The sequence below is a fragment of the Lynx canadensis genome, chromosome C1 (assembly GCF_007474595.2).
Source record: "Lynx canadensis isolate LIC74 chromosome C1, mLynCan4.pri.v2, whole genome shotgun sequence".
Classification (NCBI taxonomy): Eukaryota; Metazoa; Chordata; class Mammalia; order Carnivora; family Felidae; genus Lynx; species Lynx canadensis.
In genome coordinates, this window is record NC_044310.1 from 105,393,548 (window position 1) to 105,413,079 (window position 19,532).

At 46.2% G+C, this 19,532-nt stretch overlaps 1 protein-coding gene across 5 annotated transcripts; it reads left to right on the forward strand.

Annotated features, from left to right (window-relative positions):
- The first annotated feature begins 64 nt into the window (after window positions 1-64).
- On the forward strand, window positions 65-19,300 carry PRUNE1 (prune exopolyphosphatase 1). Of its 5 annotated transcripts, XM_030326022.1 has the most exons (9): window positions 67-277; window positions 6,210-6,284; window positions 7,404-7,496; window positions 8,031-8,233; window positions 11,032-11,216; window positions 11,816-11,974; window positions 12,604-12,698; window positions 14,793-14,951; window positions 17,358-19,300. In XM_030326022.1, the coding sequence occupies exons 3-9, from the start codon at window positions 7,458-7,460 to the stop codon at window positions 17,784-17,786; spliced, it is 1,269 nt and encodes a 422-aa protein (XP_030181882.1). In that variant the 5' UTR covers window positions 67-277; window positions 6,210-6,284; window positions 7,404-7,457; the 3' UTR covers window positions 17,787-19,300. The 5 variants fall into 5 exon arrangements, with proteins under 5 accessions (XP_030181880.1, XP_030181882.1, XP_030181879.1 ...); XM_030326020.1 differs by lacking the exon at window positions 6,210-6,284 and having other exon boundaries at window positions 65-277; XM_030326019.1 differs by lacking the exons at window positions 67-277; window positions 6,210-6,284 and adding an exon at window positions 288-361.
- The last annotated feature ends 232 nt before the right edge of the window (window positions 19,301-19,532 follow it).

A 19,532-nucleotide genomic window follows, 5' to 3' on the forward strand; every position in this document is an offset into this window, starting at 1 on the left:
AAGGGGTCCCGTGAGTCTCTGGGCGCAGAGCTCCGCCTCCGCCGCTGGGGGCGGGGCGACGTCGGACTCCAGGAGTGTCGGATTACGCACTTCCTCCGGGGTTGGGGCCGAATCGCTGTGTGGCGGGTTCGAGTCCCGCCTCCTGACTTTCGCCCCAAGCCCCTGAGTCCGAGGCGGGGAGCATTCGCCTGGTAACGTCTCCACGGCCAGGGGCGGTGGCACACCTTGGGACTTCGCCATGGAGGACTACCTGCAGGGTTGTCGAGCCGCTCTGCAGGTAACGGATCCCGGTCTGTGACTGTAAGGAATGGAGTATGAGGTCCAGGAAGAACGAAGATGTGGAACCTGGGGACCCCCGAGGGTGTGTGGGGAAGGAGCATAGAATTGTGGGGAGGGGGCTTGGGATCAGATCAGCCTTGGGGCCGGAGGAGTGAGGAACGAGAACCTAGCTCGGGGGAATGCTGCTCAGTCTCCCCGTGTTTGGCTCCTGCCTTTGGGGTTTCCCCAAGAGCTGGGAGGGGGAATCGTGGGTCTGGGAACTGCATTTGAGCCTCTGCTCGCTGTCGCCTGGGTCAGCTCCGTCAAAAGGTGAAGGACTGTGGTGCCGCCAGTCGTGCCCCGCGGGGTGTATTTATCCCTTTCTCCCCGCCCCTCTTTCAGTTCTCCGCTCGCAGGGCCTCCTTGGCCCATTGGCCTCCCTGTGAGCCCCGGGGGTAGGAGGGAACCAGTGTCCACAGCCTTATTGCCTCAGAAGGGCTGTTTTTGTCTGGCGGGCCGAACTCATTCTAGATTTGAGGTGGTCATGGTGTTTTACTTTAAATCTGGTTTTAAGCTAAACATGCTCAGTACTGCAGGCGTATCAGTTGTTGACCCAAAACTTGCATTCCTTTGCCTTCAGTTTTCTTCTTTGGCCTTAACCCACATGTAAATTACGTAAGAATCCCTCGCCAGGAAGGGATAAGCCCAAAGTGTGTTTGGAATCAAAACTATAAGCTTGATTTCTGAATGCTTTGTGGCTTATTTACGGTGCCCTGAGCTGGTTGGAATCTCCCAGCCATGCTGACTGGTCATGCACATTAGGCTGCTACTCCCAGTTAGCATCACAAAGCTGACCAGACAGAGGCTGGAAGAGGTCCCTTGCTTGGCCCCTGCTACCTCAAGTGACACTGCCCCTGTGGAGACCTAGACAGATGGTTGACTATGCTTTCCTTTTGAAGTATCTTTATTTTGAAGTATCTTTAAACTCTGCAGATTCCCTTGGGCGACAGATTCTAGTCTTTAACAAATCCTTAAAGTCACCTCTTTCCTTTTGCAGATTCGGCTTCTGGCATAAATGAATGTCCTCACCTGAAGTATAGGTGACAAAGGACAATTTTAATACCAATTGCACCAAATTTTTCCTTGTGAAATACAGACTTTGGGAAAGTTGACCTAATGCGTAGGGCAGTTTGGAACCAATTCGTTAGGTTACATATCTTTGTGGCACTGTTCCAAGTGCTATGCAGTTGGAACTACCCCCCCCCCCCCTGCAGAACCCAAATGACAGGTCTCCTTTCTACCACTTGGTAAAGAGCCCTTAGATCTGAAACCTCACCAAATATCCTTTCATTGCATGCATCTATGCTAAGTCGTCTTCACTCCAGAGTCCCCCCAGGTTAACAGTATATCTCCTACAGCAGTATGAAGCTGAAAAATACTGGATTTTTCCAGTATTGCTGGTATCCTGAGTTTTCTCTGCCTGCATTCATGCCCCAAGAAGCAAGATCTAGATCTTTATTTTTCCAAACTTGTGAAGTTGTGAAGGTGAAGTTGTATCTTAGAGTTCTTATTATCACACAGCCTAGCCGGGGCTGGAAGAAATGAGAAAATCAGACTCTAGGAATCTTAGTGGAGGAACTGGTGACAGGACATACAGGTGGTTGCCAACAATGTAGATTGCTTTTAATTTATAGGGTGCCAGGCTGGTTTAGTCAGTAGAGCATGTGACTCCTGATCTCAGGATCATGAGTTCAAGCCCCACGTTGGGCATATCACTTACTTTAAAAAAGTAAAGATAAATACTAGAGTGGTATTTGGGTGGCTCAGTCAGTTAAGCGTCCGATTCTTGATTTCGGCTCAGGTCATGATTTCACAGTTGGTGAGATCAAGCCCTGCATCAGGCTCCACATGGTCAGCAGAGCCTGCTTGGGAATGTCTCTCTCCCTCTTTCTCTGCTCTTCCCCTGCTAGTGCTCTCTCTCTCTCAAAATAAATAAACTTAAAATAAATAAATACTAGATTGTTTTTAATTATAGAAGTAGTAAATGTACACTGTGAAAAGATTTAAATACAAAAAAGACACGAAATGAAAAATATCGTTTATCTTCTCCCCATCTAATTCCCCAGAAGCTGCACCATGATTTCTTGTGTAAAGAGATACATGATTTAGACAGACTCTATTAGGTTTGAGTGTTTCTGTTAAGCTTTGGTATAACTTTTAGGGAAATGTGAATGCTTGACTTTTACATAGGATAGAGACAGCGTTTAACTGGCCAATTCCCCTATTGATTTATTTTTGTTATTTGATACCAGAGAAATTTTTTTAATATATATTTTTTTTATTTGAGAGAGAGAGAGAGAGAGAGAGAATGCGTACTTGGGCAGGGGAGGAGGCTGAAGGAAAGAGAAAAAGAGACAGAATCTCAAGCAGGTTCCACACTCAGCTTGGAGCCTGAATGTGGGGCTGGATCCCATGACCCTGGGATCACGACCTGAGTAGAAATTAAGAGTCGGCACTGAGGGGCACTCAGCCGACTGAGCCACCCAAACACCCCTGATAACCAGAGAAATTTTCTACAGCCTCTGCCACAACGATAGTAAGATGTTCCATTTTATTTATTTATTTTTAGTGTTTATTTGTTTTTGAGAGAGACAGAGACAGAGAGATAGCACGAGTGGGGGAGGGGCGGAGAGAGAAGGAGACACAGAATCCGAAGCAAGCTCCAGGCTCTGAGCTGTCAGCACAGAGCCCGATGTGGGATCATGACCTGAGCCGAAGTCAGACACTTAACTGACTGAGCCACCCAGGTGCCCCTAGGATGTTCCATTTTAAAAGAAATCCTGTTTAACTAAATATCGTATTCATGGTGACTCATCTTTCACGTCTAGTGGATAAAAACCTTTGCTTCAGGGCGGGGCTGCGTTCAAGTATAGGTGGTATCCATCCAGCTGCCTTCGGATAATGTGTGTTGTCTGCCCTCCTGTATGCATAGGGCAGGAATCAGGAGTGGCCAGCTGTCCTTCTGACAGCACAGTCCTTTCCTCAATATCTATACCATTCTCTGTGCTGGGAGGGCTTCTCTATCCCTGGCTCTTTTTTTCCTTCCCTCATTAACTATTTTGTAGACTAGGTGTCAGACCATATTCAGCTTCAGAAGGGAAGTGGTTGACTTTGCCAGCCCTAGAGCCTATCCTTTCTTCCCACACGAGGCCACAAAGAACATCAGGACACAGTCATTGTTACTACCAGCTTTGGGTGTTTTTGTTTGTCTGTTTAAGAAAGAAAAGTTTATATTTACTTGGGGTGCTCAGATTTCATTTCTTCCACTGGCAGCTCAGGTTTCCTCCTGCTCTAAGTATAGCTATATCTGTCCTGAACTCTTCCTCTGATGGTCAGAAAACCAAAGCAGTTTGGCTTTGCTTTCAACTGGTGGGGGATGGGGGGGGGAGAGGTGGAGGGTTAAGAGATACACACACTCCTCCTAGATGAAGAGAAGGGTGCCTTATAAGTTGGGCAGCCCAGGACAGTTTAGTTTATTCAGATATAACCATTTATTGCACCCTTTTTTATCCTTACAAGTGTCCCCGTTTGAATAACAATGTATGGTCACTAAGTCATAAACTATGTTAAAAGTTAAGATACATGCCCACGAAAAGAGGGCGAGCTCCTTAGGGTAGAAGCTCCATATGAGGGCTGCAGGTGCTGGAAGCTGGAGGTCTAGCAGAAGAGTATTGCTCTGGCCTGGGTGGCCAGGGGAGGCATCCCAGAGACAGGGCCTTCAGGTGGCATGAAGAGGCAGGGACCGGTAGGGAAAGGAGAAGATGGAAGGCAGCTACAGAGCAGACACTTATGGGTTATCTCATTTAATCCTCGTCACAACTGCATGAAATCGGTTACACGATTATCATTTTTAAATGAGGCTTGGAGAGGCCAAAGTCCCATAACAGGTAAGAAGGAAAGCTGGGAGGGGTGCCTGGGTAGCTCAGTCGGTTTCCGACTTAGGCTCAGGTCGTGATCTCGCAGTTTGTAAGTTCAAGCCCTGCATCAGGCTCTATGCTGACAGCTCGGAGCCTGGAGCCTGCTTCAGATTCTGTCTCCGTCTCTCTCTGCCCCTCCCCTGCTCATGCTCTGTCTCTCTCTGTCTCTCAATAATAGGTAAATGTTAAAAAAAAAATTAAGCAGAGCTGGGATTCAACCCTAGTCTGCGACCTCTTCACATGACAGTTCTGCCGCTTAAAGGGCAGAGCTGGGAATATACACAGCATGTATTGTGGGTGGTGAGTAGACCGGACAGGCTGGGATGATGGTGGACCGTGACAGGGGAGGGGAATGCCACCATAGCCTCTGCTCAGGCCTGCTTCAAGATGGGCTGAAAGCCCAGAGGACTCCTTTGATATTCATTCCTTTGGGTTGCCATCTGGGCTTGAACAAGCACAAGGGGCTAGTTATTCCCATTCCTGTGGATATCCTCTCAGAGTCACAGAGTTGTATGTGGCGCCTACTTCCTGCTCTCCTGCTTAGCCCCCCTCCATGCTGGGGATCTGACCCATCCTCATTCAGCTGGAGCAGCACTAGTGTGAGTGAGTTTTGGAAAGTTTCTCAGAGGGCCCAGCACAAGGGGGGGTCCCACTTGCTCTGCCTTTTCTCTGTTCCTCTTACCTTATTTCTCTAGAGTCCGGGCCATATGGCCGCTCGTGTTTACACAGTTCCCTTTCCAGTGAACACAGTGCCTCCCCTTGCTGCTTCAGTGAGCAAGCTATCTCCACAGTCACTTACCTCAAGTGCTGTGTTGTCACTCTGGTCTGCAGCCATCTGGGCAGTTCTCGGTATCCGGGAAACAGGGGGACTTTCTCCGGTATCCGAAGGAGAAATTGCAAGTTAGAGGAGTTAATATAGGACTGAATTCTCCCCTTATGTAGGAAAAGAGTTTAATATTGAAAAGAATCTCCCCTCCCTTGTGTCGTTCAGTGTGAGTGGGTCTGGCCTGCCACCCTCTTGAGGTAGGCTTAGAGAAATGGGTGCAGGGGAGAACCTAAGGGCGGACTTTCCCCGCAGGTCCTTTGTGCGAAACCTCTGCCTTTTGTACTTCTCTGAGGGTGGGAGTAGGAGATGTGGGGGGTGGGGGGGTAGTTTAAAATAAAAAAACTTGTGTGGGGGGGCGCCTGGGTGGCTCCATCAGTTAAGCATCCAACTCTTGATTTTGGTTCAGGTCATGATCTCACAGTTCATGAGTTTGAGCCTTATGTTGGGCTCTGCACTGACAGTGTGGAGTCTGCTTGGGATTCTCTCTCTCTCTGTCTCTGTCTCTCTCTCTCTCTCTCTCTCTGCCCCTCTCCTGCTTGTGCTATCTCTCAAAATAAGTAAATAAACTTAAAAAACACAAACAAAAAAACCTGAGGCACCTGGCTGGCTCAGTTGGAAAATCATCTGACTCTTGATCTTGGGGTTGTGGGATCCCATGTTGGGTGTAGAGCCCATGTTGGGTGTAGAAATTATTTAAATACATAAAACTTAAGGAGAAAAAAAACCTGTTTAGTTACTGGATAGGGCGATTTATGCCACCAAAAGTCCTCTAAAATTGTACCTTTCTAGCTGTAGCTCTCTGGGGGAGGGAGGGTAACAGCCAAACAGGCAAGATGATTCTAGGTTCCCCCAGATTCCTTTTCTTCCTATAGTTATATTACTTGATAACTATTGCTTGCTATGTTTTGCTCCTCTGAACCCCAATCCTACTTTTCTAAACTCTTGGCATCTAGTAAATCTTCCCTGATTGAAGAAGTCAGAGTGTTTGGATTTTTACCTGAAAACCTGGCAGTTTTCAACTGGGAGTGATTTTGCGCTCCCAGTGAATATTTGGCACATCTGGAGACATTTTTGATTCTCATGACTGGGTGTGCTACCGGCATCTTGTGGGTACAGTCTGGGGTTGCTGCCAAACTTCTCCCACACAGGACAGCCCCTACAACAAAGAACGATCCAGGCCAAAATGCCACTGGTGCTGAAATTAGGAAACTCTGCTGTAACTGGTAGGTCTCATTTTGTTTTTATCTCTTCCTCTCTCAGAAGCACGCTGAGGTGTAAGTTCCAAAGTAAATTTGTAAGAGAGAATTCTTGTGCCCTAAACTGAGCCATGGACATAATTCTTAAAGTACCTACCTCTTCAGGTTGTTATTTAAGACTCTGATAGCTAGGGAGACACAAGGGAACAAGGTTAATACTAACAGCAGATATCCCTCCCTCCTCAGTTCTTATCAGCAGCTGGACTTTTCAAAGCTTTAAAAATAAAAGTTCCAGGGCACCTGGCTGTCTCAGTCGGTAGAATGTGCAACTCCTGATCTCAGGCTCATGAGTTCGAGCCCCACATTGGGTATAGAGGTTACTTCAAAAATAATAATATAGTAATAAAGGGCTGGGGGCATTTTCATGGATTGGGTAACTGGATTTTATTTTACCTTTATTTTCAAAAGCTCTTCGCCTCTTATGATTTAGAAGTGTATGGATGTTTTTCCCTATTTGAAAACAGCAGGGTCAGGGGAGGAAACTGGGGTTGATGCAGCCTGACTATCACCTATCCCAACTGTTCTACCTTTGATTTCTCGAGTGCCCAAAGAGGCGTAAGACGTTAGAGAATTATTTACTGCTGTTCTTTAAGTTAACAATCAAGGAGGAGCGCCTGGGTGGCTCAGTCGGTTGGGTGTCCGACTTCGGCTCAGGTCATGATCTCACGGCCCGTGAGTTTGAGCCCCGCATCGGGCTCTGTGCTGATAGCTCAGAGCCTGGAGCCTGCTTTGGATTCTGTGTCTCCCTCTCTCTCTGCCCCTAACCCACTCGCATTCTGTCTCTCTCAAAAATAAATAAATATTTTTTTAAAAAATTAAAAAAAAAACAATCAAGGAGACAGTGTAGTAGAAGAAAGGGCACTTTTCTACCTCCTGGTTGGATGTGGAATGCTTAAACTTAGCAACACACAGGTGGCCTGTCTGCTAATATCCTCATCCATGAAATGAGGACTGTCATAAGATTGGCTGACCCACCTCCTCTGTGAAGATCAGTGAGAGGGTGTCTGGGAAGCCCTGCTCAGGTGTAAGGGCAGTGGAAACGGACAAAGGTATGTCTGCTAGCGTCCCATTCTCATTCCTCAACAGGAGTCCCGGCCGCTACATGTTGTGCTGGGAAATGAAGCCTGTGACTTGGACTCCATGGTGTCAGCTCTTGCCCTGGCTTTTTACCTGGCAAAGGTGAGTACTTAGCAACAGAGTCCTTGAGAATGAAAAGATCTGGATCCAAGACCCAGCTCTGCCACTTTACACCAGTTACCCTTGGGTCAGTTAAATCCCTTAACCTTACTGAGTCTTAGGTCACAATCTCTAAAATCTGAAATGATGCTATTTTGCAGTGCCCCTGGGAGGATCAAATGAGTAGATGTATGTTGAAGAATTTGTAAATCATAAGGCAAATTCAAGCTGTTTATTATTTGAGTTCTTCTGGGTACCAGTGATCTCATGCCCAGGTCAGCTCTTAAGGATTAATAATCCCTTCTCCGCAGCATCTAGAACCAGGTCTTTTCCATGAATTGTCTTCTTGACCTTCATGTATACTAAGAAGGAGAGAGGGCAAGAGTTGTCCTTTTGTTTTTATCAACTGGGTAGTTGTGGCTTTGAGAAAGGCAATTACTTCTCCAAGATCATATCTCCTCTGGTTCCAATAATCTTGTTACTTTTCCTGTCTATGCCAAAACATTGCCATATGTTCTTTTCACTTTCCTTATCCAGACAACAGAGACTGAGGAAGTCTTTGTGCCAGTTTTAAATATAAAACGTTCTGAGCTACCTCTACGAGGTGACAACGTCTTCTTCCTTCAGAAGATTCACATTCCAGAGTCCCTCTTGATTTTCCGGGATGAAATTGACCTCCATGCCTTGCACCAGGCTGGCCAACTCACCCTTATCCTTGTTGACCATCATGTCTTACCCAAGTAAGTGGAAGGAAGTTAAGCCAATATTTAACATGTGCCATGTTGAGCTCTGATGAGTAAGAAATAAAGAGAGGAAGAATTTCTGCTCTTGGGGATCTCACAGGCTAATTGCAATTGCTGGGTTATATCAGATATAGAAAATCAACAGAAAATATTGTTAGTTCTCCAGTTATGCAAGTAACAAAAAAAAATAGAAACACAGAGAAGTCAAACTAAAGGATAACTCAGAAATCATTTAAATCTGCCTTTAGTACCATTATTTTGTGGCAGATTCACTGTAACAGAAGCCTTTGAATAATGGTTGCAACTGTTTGGGTTTTTTTTAATATTTTTTGAGATGAGAGCATGTGTGCAGATTTGGGGGAGGGGCAGAGAGAGGGAGAGAGATGGGGACAGAGGATCTGAAGTGGGCTCTGCTCTGACTCAGACTCACCAACTGTGAGATCATGACCTGAGCCAAAGTCCGATGCATAACTGACTGAGCCACCCAGGCGCCCCAGTTGCAGGTCTTTTTAATTTTAATCTTTAAATATATTTTTATTTTCTTTTAAGTTTATGTATGTATTTTTAAGAGAGAGAAAGCATGTGTGTGTGGGGTTGGGAGTAGGGAAGGGACACGCAGAGAGAGAGAGAATCGCAATCCACATTGTCAGCGCAGAGCCTGATGTGGGGCCTGATCCCACAAACCGTGAGATCATGTCCTGAGCTGAGATTGAGTCAGATGCTTATCGACTGAGCCACCCAGGTGCCCCAACTCTTTTTAATTAAAAAAAAAATTTTGTTTTAATTTTTTTAATGTTTATTTTTAAAAGAGAGAGAGAGAGAGAGACTGAATGCGAGCAGGGGAGGGGCAGAGAGAGAGATAGACACAGAATCTGAAGCAGGCTCCAGGCTCTAAGCTGTCAGCACAGAGCCCAACACAGGGCTCGAACTCACAAACTGTGAGATCATGACCTGAGCTGAAGTTGGACACTTAACCGACTGAGCCACCCAGGGGTCCCTTTTCTTAATTTTTTTTTTTCAACGTTTATTTATTTTTGGGACAGAGAGAGACAGAGCATGAACAGGGGAGGGGCAGAGAGAGAGGGAGACACAGAATCGGAAATAGGCTCCAGGCTCCGAGCCATCAGCCCAGAGCCTGACGCAGGGCTCGAACTCACGGACCGCGAGATCATGACCTGGCTGAAGCCGGACACTTAACCAACTGCGCCACCCAGGCGCCCCCCTTTTCTTAATTTTTAAAAAGCAAAATTATTTTGGGGGGGCGCTTGTGTGGCTCAGTCAGTGAAGCATCTGACTCTTGATTTTCAGCTTAGGTCATCTCACAGTTTGTGATTTCAAGCCCTGTATCAGGCTTTGTGCCAAGCAGCTTGGAGCCTGCTTGGGATTCTCTCTCTCCCTCTCAAAATAAATAAATAAAATTAAAAAAAAAAACAAAAAAACAAAATTCCTCCACTTACGCTCTGTTTCTCTCTCTCTCAAAAATAAATAACATTAAAAAAAAAGGGGGGGGTGCCTGGGTGGCTCAGTCAGTTAAGCGTCTGACTTTGGCTCAGGTCATGATCTCGTAGTTCATGAGTTCGAACCCCACGTCAGGTTCTATGCTAACAGCTAAGAGCCTGGAGCCTGCTTCGGATCCTGTGTCTCCCTCTTTCTCTGCCCCTCCTCCACTTACGCTCTGTTTCTCTCTCTCTCAAAAATAAATAAACATAAAAAAAAATTTTTTTTAAAAGCAAAATTATTTCCTACAAAAGAAAATATCTCAGTGTCATTGTGACGGGTGTTAGCAGTGTGTGGTAACTGACCCTCGAGAGGACAAATAGGTGTGTAGAGGATAGAGTAGTGAAATATACTGGAGGGGAGCAGAGGATACGAGGGAAAGTTTCCTAAGAGAGTTGACCCTTGATCTCACTCTTGAGTGTTTGCTCTTGGAATGGGGAGGTGAGGTAGTTAGGAAGAGCATCCAGGCAGAGAGAGGAATTAATATAAGCAAAGGCAGGCAGGCATGAAATAGCATGGTAGATTGGGAGAAATGGAATTTGTTATGCATGGCTGGAGCATAAAATGTGACCCAGAAGTAGGACATAGGAAGAGGTGAGACTAGGGAGGTGGGTGGGGCTAGATTTTGGACACCCTTTAGGCCCTGCCAAGGAGATTAGACTTGATGTTAGGATAGTGGGGAGCTATTATGAATTATATTTTATCCAGATCCTGACAGAATCAAATTTGCATTTTTCAGATGATCACTCAGCAGCTTTGTGGAGGATAGCTTAGGAGGGCCTGAGACGGGAAGTGGGTGTTTGGTTGGGAAATTGTTGGAACGATCTAGGTGAGAGATATTGAGGGCTTAGAATAAGGCGATAGCAGAGGGTTGGAAAGGAGGAGACGGATAAGGATTGAGGTAGAGTCCATAGGATCTGGTGAACTGTGTGCCATTTGGGTATTAAGCAGATTGAGTGACAGGAGAGACTGAAATACTGGGTGCCAAGCGTGTCAGTCGGAAAGGCAGCTCCTAAGGAGATCAAATACGTGGATGAGATGCTTGTCGCTGATACTTCACCAAGTTCACTTATATACTATTTTTTCCCGTTTATATGCTATTTAAAGATGACTTCGGTTCTCACATGAAAGAAAAGAATTGAGAGCAGTGAGCCGAGGTGGAAGTGACCAAAGTTCTTAAGTGTTTGCCTAAGATGTGCATTTTCCTTCATGGGTGAGGTGGAGCTTTGGTTAGAAGCAGCTGGAGTCCCCCCACCCATCTTTCTTTCTCTTTTCCCCACACCCACTTTCCCACACAGAAGTGACTCGGCCCTAGAGGAGACAGTTGCAGAGGTGCTAGACCATCGACCCATCGAGCAGAGACACTGCCCTCCCTGCCACATTTCAGTTGAGCTGGTGGGATCCTGCGCTACCCTGGTGACCGAGAGAATCCTGCAGGGGGCACCAGAGATCCTGGACAGGCAAACTGCAGCCCTTCTGCACGGTGAGGGTGGCTTTCGGGTTAGTTCCTCCGTGTCCACCCCAGAGGAGAGTGGAAACGTCTAGCCTCTTCTAGCTTAATCATACCCTTTCAAAGCTATCCAGCTCATATCAAAGGCTGGGTTCTTTCAGGGGGCAATCAGGCATGAAAAGGCTGTGGTGAAAGCAGAAAGGAAGACAGACCTAGAAGCTGCCTGTTGGTGGCTATGTGACCTTGAGCAAAGATTTCTCAACCTTTCTTGTTCTCATTTTCTCCATTTGTAAAAAATAAAAAAGAGAGAGAGAGATTGAACTAGACTATCTCTTCCAACTTCTAGGTTTTTTTTAATGGAATTTGGCTACAGAAGGGAGATCGTGTCTCTCTGACTCGGTCTCAAGATCTCTGAGGGTTGAGCTGCTCAGGCACCCTTTCTGCCTGCCCACATTTTAGTTTGGAATTGGGTGGTCTTACTCAGCACATAGTCCCAGTTCCTCATTTCGTTTCCAGTGTGTTTGCCGCACGCTCTTCCCTGTATTATGTCCACCTGGTTGGAGGGTTGTGTGTGTTCTAGTGGTTGTGAATGGAAGGCCATGGGATTTGAGTCCTGCCTCCTGCCTCCACAGGAACAATCATCCTGGACTGTGTCAACATGGACCTGAAAGTTGGAAAGGCAACCCCAAAGGACAGCACATATGTGGAGAAGCTGGAGGCCCTCTTCCCAGATCTGCCCAAGAGAAATGACATCTTTGATTCTCTACAAAAGGCAAAGTTTGATGTATCAGGTGTGAAACAGTAAACTGACTTCTCTCCCTCCCGCATGAGAAAACAGATGGACAAGCCTTGTTCACAGTATTTTTGAACACTATTGAAACAGTTTTCAGAGCATGTATAATGCTTTAATCAGAGAGAACCGAGGTAGTATGTGAGTCTGATCATGAGCTAATCAATTGATTTACTATCCTGGCTAATGGGTAGGAGAAGGAGGAATATATTAAGAGTGTCAGAGGTTTCTGGGCTAATCAGAAAGTATATGAGTATAATCTGCTGAGGGAATGCTAAATTATCTGAGTGAGATCTAGATAATTGTTTAGGGAAGCAGAAGAAACATTTAGGGTAAATATACAAAGGACAAAGGAAGAGAACAAAAAAACTTCCGTAGTTTGTTACCCAGATACTACCTATTGACCTTAAAAAAAAAGTACCACATGTACTTACAGAAGGTTAAAACAACACAGAAAGGGGTAAAATAATCTGTTTATAATCATATAATAATTAGTTATCTCCCCTATTCATTGGCCCAAGGAGAGGCTGTGTTTGTTCTCACCTTTGACCCATCTTGGTGTCCTCACCTTCCTGGGCTGGGGACCCTGGGCTCTCTTGTTTGACCCCTGGTCTCACATTCACTGTCTAGGACTGACCACTGAGCAAATGCTGAGAAAGGACCAGAAGACCATTTGCAGACAAGGCATTAAGGTGGCCATTAGTGCAATATATATGGATTTGGAGGTAAGAGCAAGGCGTGGGTGGGGAGAGAAAATCTTCAGTTATATATGTAACCTTGCCCCTCATTGCTGGCTCATCTCCAAAATAAATCTTGTACCCATGTACCTTTCCCTTTCAGCAGACAGGTCTGCTGTCACTCCCACAGTCCGTGACCTCTCACTGCACTACCACAATAGCTTGCATACCGGTTTCCCTGCCTCTGCTCTTGCACCCCTACAAACCATTTTCCCCATAGCAGACAGAGTCATGTCTTTATAAGGTGTAAGTCTGAAAAAACAAAACAAAACAGATGTAATTCTGATCACATCAGCTCCCTTCCTTTGCTGCCTTTTCATTGCGCTCCTGATAGAATCTAAAGGCCCCAGGGGCACCTGGCTGTCTAAGTCAGAGGAGCGTGCAACTCCTGATCTCAGGGTCGTGGGTTCGAGCCCCACGTTGAGTGTAGAGATTACTTAAATACAACTTAAAAAAAAAAAGAAAAAAAGAATATAACAGCCCTACTGTGGTTTACAGGACCCTCCTTGATTTGGCGCTCTCTCTCTCTCTCTCTCTCTCTCTCTGACCTCATCTCCTTCCAGCCCCACTCCTGTACTCACAGTGCTATAGCCACACTCATTTTCTTTCTGTTCATGGGATCCATTAAGCTCATTCCCACCTCAGGGCCTTTGCACTGGCTTTTCCCTCTGCGGAGCTGGCTCTTCCTTATCACTCAGGTCTTAGTTCAGATGTCTCCTCTTTTTTTTTTTTTAAATTTTTTTTTTTCAACGTTTATTTATTTTTGGGACAGAGAGAGACAGAGCATGAACGGGGGAGGGGCAGAGAGAGAGGGAGACACAGAATCGGAAACAGGCTCCAGGCTCTGAGCCATCAGCCCAGAGCCCGATGCGGGGCTCGAACTCCCGGACCGCGAGATCGTGACCTGGCTGAAGTCGGACGCTTAACCGACTGCGCCACCCAGGCGCCCCAGATGTCTCCTCTTATAAGAGGTTTTTCCTGACCACTGTGACTAACATAATATCCTTCGTGCTCAAAAATCTCTAAAATATTTTAAATTTTGTTTTATCTTTAGCAGTTAATGGACTGAAGTGATCAATTTCATGGTTTCCTTGTTTATTGTCTACATTCCTCTGCCAGTTTATCAGCTCCACCAGGGCTGGAGCCCTGTTTCTTCTGTTTCTTCTGTATCGGCACCTTTGACAGTACCTGGCGCATAGCCGGTGCTCAGTAAATTTTGTTGAATGGGTGAATGAGTGTAACTTTGATAACGATATTTTACTACCTGGTTCCATATCATATTCATTTTAAATCATTTGGCAACTGGATCTGAACATATCCTGCCATAGTCTGTACAGCTTTCTATAAATACTGTGTAAAACTACTGAATAATTTTAATAAAACAAAATGGCCTGGTCTCTTCCCTTGCTGCCTAGTTTGGGAAACAAACATAAGAGTAGAAAAGGCTTGCCAAATAGCATAAGTTGACACAGTGAGAAATTGACACGTGAGATATGCCAAGGACAGAGAAAAGCCCTGATCTGGATCGGCTGGTAGTAGTATTCAGTAGAGGAAATACCACATGAGACTTTGGAGAAGAGTAGAGATTGGCAAAGAATGAAGAGCCAATGATACACTTGTCCCGTGTGTGTTACTGGTGTGTGCCATTGTTCTATTAGAATGAAAATACCCATGAGGCGAAGACCTTGCTTAAAAAATGGCAAGAGCAGGAGAGCGTTGTACGTGCCAGGCATGTTACATACGCAATCATGTTTTAATTCTTAAAATAGGCACATGGTAAATGTTTTATCCTCAAACTTAAGTCCAGGGAGGTTGATACAACTTCTTGATGGTACAGCTAATAGTTACCTATCAGAGCTGATCTTCAAACCAGTTCTGTCTGAACGCAAAACCTATATTTTCCCCATACTACATACTGCTTCACGGCACACAGAGAACACAGAGTAAATATTGGATACCTTTTTTCTGGAGAACAAGACCCAGGTTAACACGGAAAGATACCCTTTGTGAACACGTTTTGTTACTGGTGACAAGGAGAGTCCAGCGGTAGCCCTTTTCATTGCCCCATTTCTTCTTTTTCAGGCCTTCCTGCAGAGGTCTGGCCTCATTGCAGACCTCCATGCTTTCTGCCAGGCGCACAACTGTGATGTCCTGGTCGCCATGACTATCTTTTTCAACACTCACAATGAACCAGTGCGGCAGCTGGCTATTTTCTGTCCCCATGCAGCGCTCCGAATGATGGTGAGTCTCTGTCTCTTCTCCAGCCTGAGGTCCCTACAGAGCTCTGCTTGTGAGCACTGCCCAGTGCTGTAAAGACCTCTGCTTGGTTTTTGTGTTTACACAGAAGTCCTTTGACCTCTTTCCAGAATCCTCCCTCCCTGCCCTTCCCCATTCTCTCTATATGTGAATAGCCTTAGTCATACTGTTAAGAGAGATTCAAAGGGAATTAGAGACACAGTTCCCACTTAGAAGAAGGACCTTGAAATCAGATTAAAAGACAGTGTTATAAATTTGGAGTTAAAATTCGATTCTTAGCCTAATCTTTAATCTTCACCCCAGAAAATCAGTTCCTTCCTTTTTACCCTATGGCCTTGAAAATGGGAAACTCAAGAGAAGCCTTTTCTACTACTTAACCGTGCAGCGATGAATGACAGTGTCTAATGCTAATTCTGTAGAAAAGGGATTGAAGCACAGGTGTTCCTTCCTGATCTGTTTGGCCACCTTTCCCACTTCTTCCCCTTTCTTTTCCTCTGTTGGTTACTGGGCAATTAGCCCAGGGAAGAAGAATTTAAAAGTGGACGCGAGGGGAACCTGGGTGGCTCAGTTGGTTGGGCGTCCGACTTCAGCTCAGGTCATGATCTCACGGTCCGTGAGTTCAAGCCCCACATGAGGCTCCGTGCTGACAGCTCAGAGCCTGGAGCCTGCTTCAGATTCTGTGTCTCCTCCTCTCTCTGCCCCTCCCCTCCTCATGCTCTGTCTCTCTCTGTCTCTCTCTGTCTCTCTCTGCCTCTCTCTCAAAAATAACATTTAAAAATTAAAAAAAAAAAAAAAAGTGGATGTGAGGCAGTCCAGGGACTTTGGGGTTTATTGGGCTACGTGAAGGCTGCTAAAGACTGGTCTGCATACAGCCTGATAATCTTTTGCATCCATGGAAGGTATGTCACCCTTTCTTCTCTTCCACAAAGCAAATGTGATTTCATTCAGTGGAAGGTAGTTTGGCACTGTGGAAAGAAGTAGTTTTTGTGTTTTTGGTTTTTTTTTTAACGTTTTCTTTTTTGAGAGAATATGAGCAGGGGAGGGGCAGAGAGAGAGGGAAACACAGAATCCAAAGCAGACTCAACTGACTGAGCCACCCAGGTACCCCAGAACTACAGTTTTAAAAGGCAGATGGACACGTTTTCTGTCCCAGATTTGCCACTTACCTGCTCTCTGAGCTCAGGCAAGTCAGTTGACTTCTGAATCTGTACATGGCATAGTATTACCCACTGATTAGCCTGATGTGCTCATTAAACCTAATATCGTACGTAAAGTACATTGCTGGGCACAGAGTAAGCACTGAATAAATGGTGGCTCTCACTAATCGTGTCCAGAAGGAAAGGGTGCTTTGGCCATGGGAAGTGTCTCTCCCACCTTCCTAAGTGTCCCCACCTTCCCCCCCCACCACACCCTTGCAAAGTTCTGCAGATAACAGAGGGTTCCCCCACTGTCCAGGCTGCCTCTGCACTGGGAAATGGGAAAGAGGTTTCACAGCGTGTCCTGCCATTTCATCTCTTCCTCCTCTGTTGGAAACGATAGAAGAGAGTGGTTTAGAACACTGGTTTTGGTGGCAGACCTGGCTTCAAGTGTCAGTTTTGCTTCATTCAAACTATGACCTTAGGCAAGTTACTTCATCTAAGCCTCTGTTTCCCTACCTGTGAATGAAGGTAATACTAATCCAAATTTTAGAGGGTAGTTGTGACGATTAAATGAGGTAATATGTGGAAGTGGTCAGGCTCAGCACCACGCCTGATGTACCTCCCACCCCCACTTTGATCTGTTCATTCTTTCTGCCTCTGTCTTGCCCCTGACCTCAGTCTACATGTGTGTCCCATTCTAGCTAAGGATAGAGTTCAAGTTTTTGAGCACAGATATACACTTGGAAACAACACTAGGTCAAGGGGTCCTGGGTTCTGGTTCAGACTCCCATCATCTACGTGCTTTTGCTCAAGATGCTTAATCTCTCCAGGCTTGGGTTTACAAAAATTAAATATATGATCTCAATTGGGGCGCCTGGGTTGCTCAGTTGGTTAAGCGTCCTATTTCAGCTCACATCCTGATCTCGCAGTTCATGGGTTCGAGCCCCGTGTCTGGCTCTGGGCTGATGGCTCAGAGCCTGGAGCCTGCTTCGGATTCTGTCTCCCTCTCTCTCTGCTCCTCCCCCACTCACATTCTGTCTCTCTCTCTCTCTCTCTCTCTGTGTCTGTCTTAAAAATAAACATCAAATGTTTCTTCTGTTTCTAAATACTGTATGTATTCGCAGTAATACTGAACTCTGGCTGATTTATCAAAAGTGTTTCTCCTTCTATAAGGGAAGCCTCTAACTTAAGAGACCCCAGCTGTTTGCTTCACCACCTCACGTACCATCTTCCCATCTTGTCTCCTCTTTAGATCTGTGGAGTTCTGGAATGCTCCCACTCTCCGTCCCTGAAGCTGACCCCTGCCCCAAGCACCCACCCTAACCTCCAGGCCTATCTTCAGGGCAACACCCAGGTATCTCGGAAGAAACTTCTGCCTCTGCTCCAGGAGGCCCTGTCAGCATATTCTGACTCTGTGAAGATCCCGTCAGGGCAGCCCGAGACCGAGGGTGTGTGCAGGGAGCAGGCGGACAAGGACTTGGACAGGGCGGGGAGCTCCCTGGTGCCTGGACTGAGTCAAGATGAGGAGGAGCCTCCACTGCCCCCCACGCCCATGAACAGCCTGGTGGACGAATGCCCCCTGGATCAGGGGCTGCCAAAACTCTCAGCTGAGGCCATCTTCGAGAAGTGCAGTCAGATCTCACTGTCACAGTCGACTGCTGCCTCACTGTCTCAGAAGTGACTGCTGGGGCGGTCGGGGTAGGGAGGGCGGTTGCTCGAACCACCTCAGTTGCACGTGTTGAGATGTGTCAGCAGTTCTGACTTCGGTGCTCTGGGGTCTGGTGTACTGTTTTCGTGAACCTGGGAGGAGAAAGAAGTGAAAGAAAACAGTTGCTTGAGGGATGGCTTTTGGCCTTTTCTCCAGATCTCTACCCATTAGACAGATTATATTATTTAATTTAATTCTCCAAATCTGCACTGACTCTCCTCTGTTTCGTTGGCCAGGGGCACAAGGTAGTACCTGCATAGCTGCGGCAGAGCGGCACAGGAAAGCATACCCCAGCAGTGCCCTCAGTAAGGCTCTTCAACAGAACCGGTATCTCTCATGAAACCAAGCAATCATTGTCTCCTTGTATTCATTTATTCTCTTATTCATTCAGGTATTTATTGGTTACCTCCTTTAAGCTAGATAGAAGAGTGTGCTTTTGGAAACTTCTCTTCTGTTTTCAGCCTTCAGCAGAATCCGGCCCCATGATTCCTCTTTCTGCCCCCAGTTAAGTGGTGGTGTCTAAGGCCGAGGTGGCCACAGTTGTGTTCTGAGCTCATTCTGACTCTTTTAGGATTGTTTGGAGGCCATTATCTTCTGTCCTGGTCAGCTGGCCTGGCTCTCAGTTTCTGGGATACCCCAGAGCCACAGGGACCCTGAAAAGACCCAGAAGACCCCTGGTTCTTGAGAGTTCAGGAGACACCCAGGAAGGCCTTAAGACCACATAGGCACTCTTCCCAAAAGACAGCAAAAGTGCAGTGAGAGCCCCGGCTCTATGCCCTGCTTTGGTGGCCCCAAATTCCTTGTCCATCTCGTTCTCTTCTTGTTCATATCGAAGGGAACATGGAGTTCTAATACTGAGTGCCGTGAACTATGTCTCTCTTGGCAAGACCCTTCATTTCTCTAGGTCTCATTTTCCCCATCTGTAAGACCAAGGGTCTGGACTAGATGTTCTCTGGTATTCTGGGATCTGCCTCTTTTGCCATCTCTCCCCTGCTTCTGTGTGTGTGTGTGTGTGTGTGTGTGTGTGTGTGTGTGTGTATTTTATTTCTGTTTTCCCTGGGAAAGCTCAGGGTGGGTGAATTGTATTTATATGTGATTGTACCAAGGGACTCAGCCTCATGTAGCATGTACAGGGGTGTGATTCATACCGTAGTGACCCACAGAGCACTCCCCCACTGACTCGTTCTGCATGTGTAGAGTCTCCCTTTTGCCTTCAGACCAACCTGCTCCCCTTTTTCCTACCCCACGGCCCTATTCCATGTAAGTTGCCAGTGGTTCCACCGAACAGTGGGATGTGTGACAGTTTTGGCATGACGTCTTCAGTAAGAGGGGGATGATGTGACTTCGCTTTAGGGGATGATGTCTGTAGCCATTGGAAGGTAAAAATAGTTGTGTGATTTCTGAACCAAAGGAATTTATGTTTTGTAACTCGGGTACCTTATTTTGCATTTTGTTAAAGTATTAAATACTTTTTTTTTTTTCCTGTTTGGGGTCTCATTGTCTCTTTTTATAACTGTCATCAGGCCCTTCCCTCTGATAATGGTTTCAGTCTCCTCAAGACGCATCTCCCTTCTTCCTGCTCTAGGGGACAGCTCCCTTCATTAACTCTTTTTGGGAATGAGGAGTGACAGCCTTCTATCTCTCCTTATCCTCAGCCTTTCATTTGTTTCTTCTTCTAGAACCCAGAACGCTCCTAAAGATGGCTTTCCCAATCTTGCT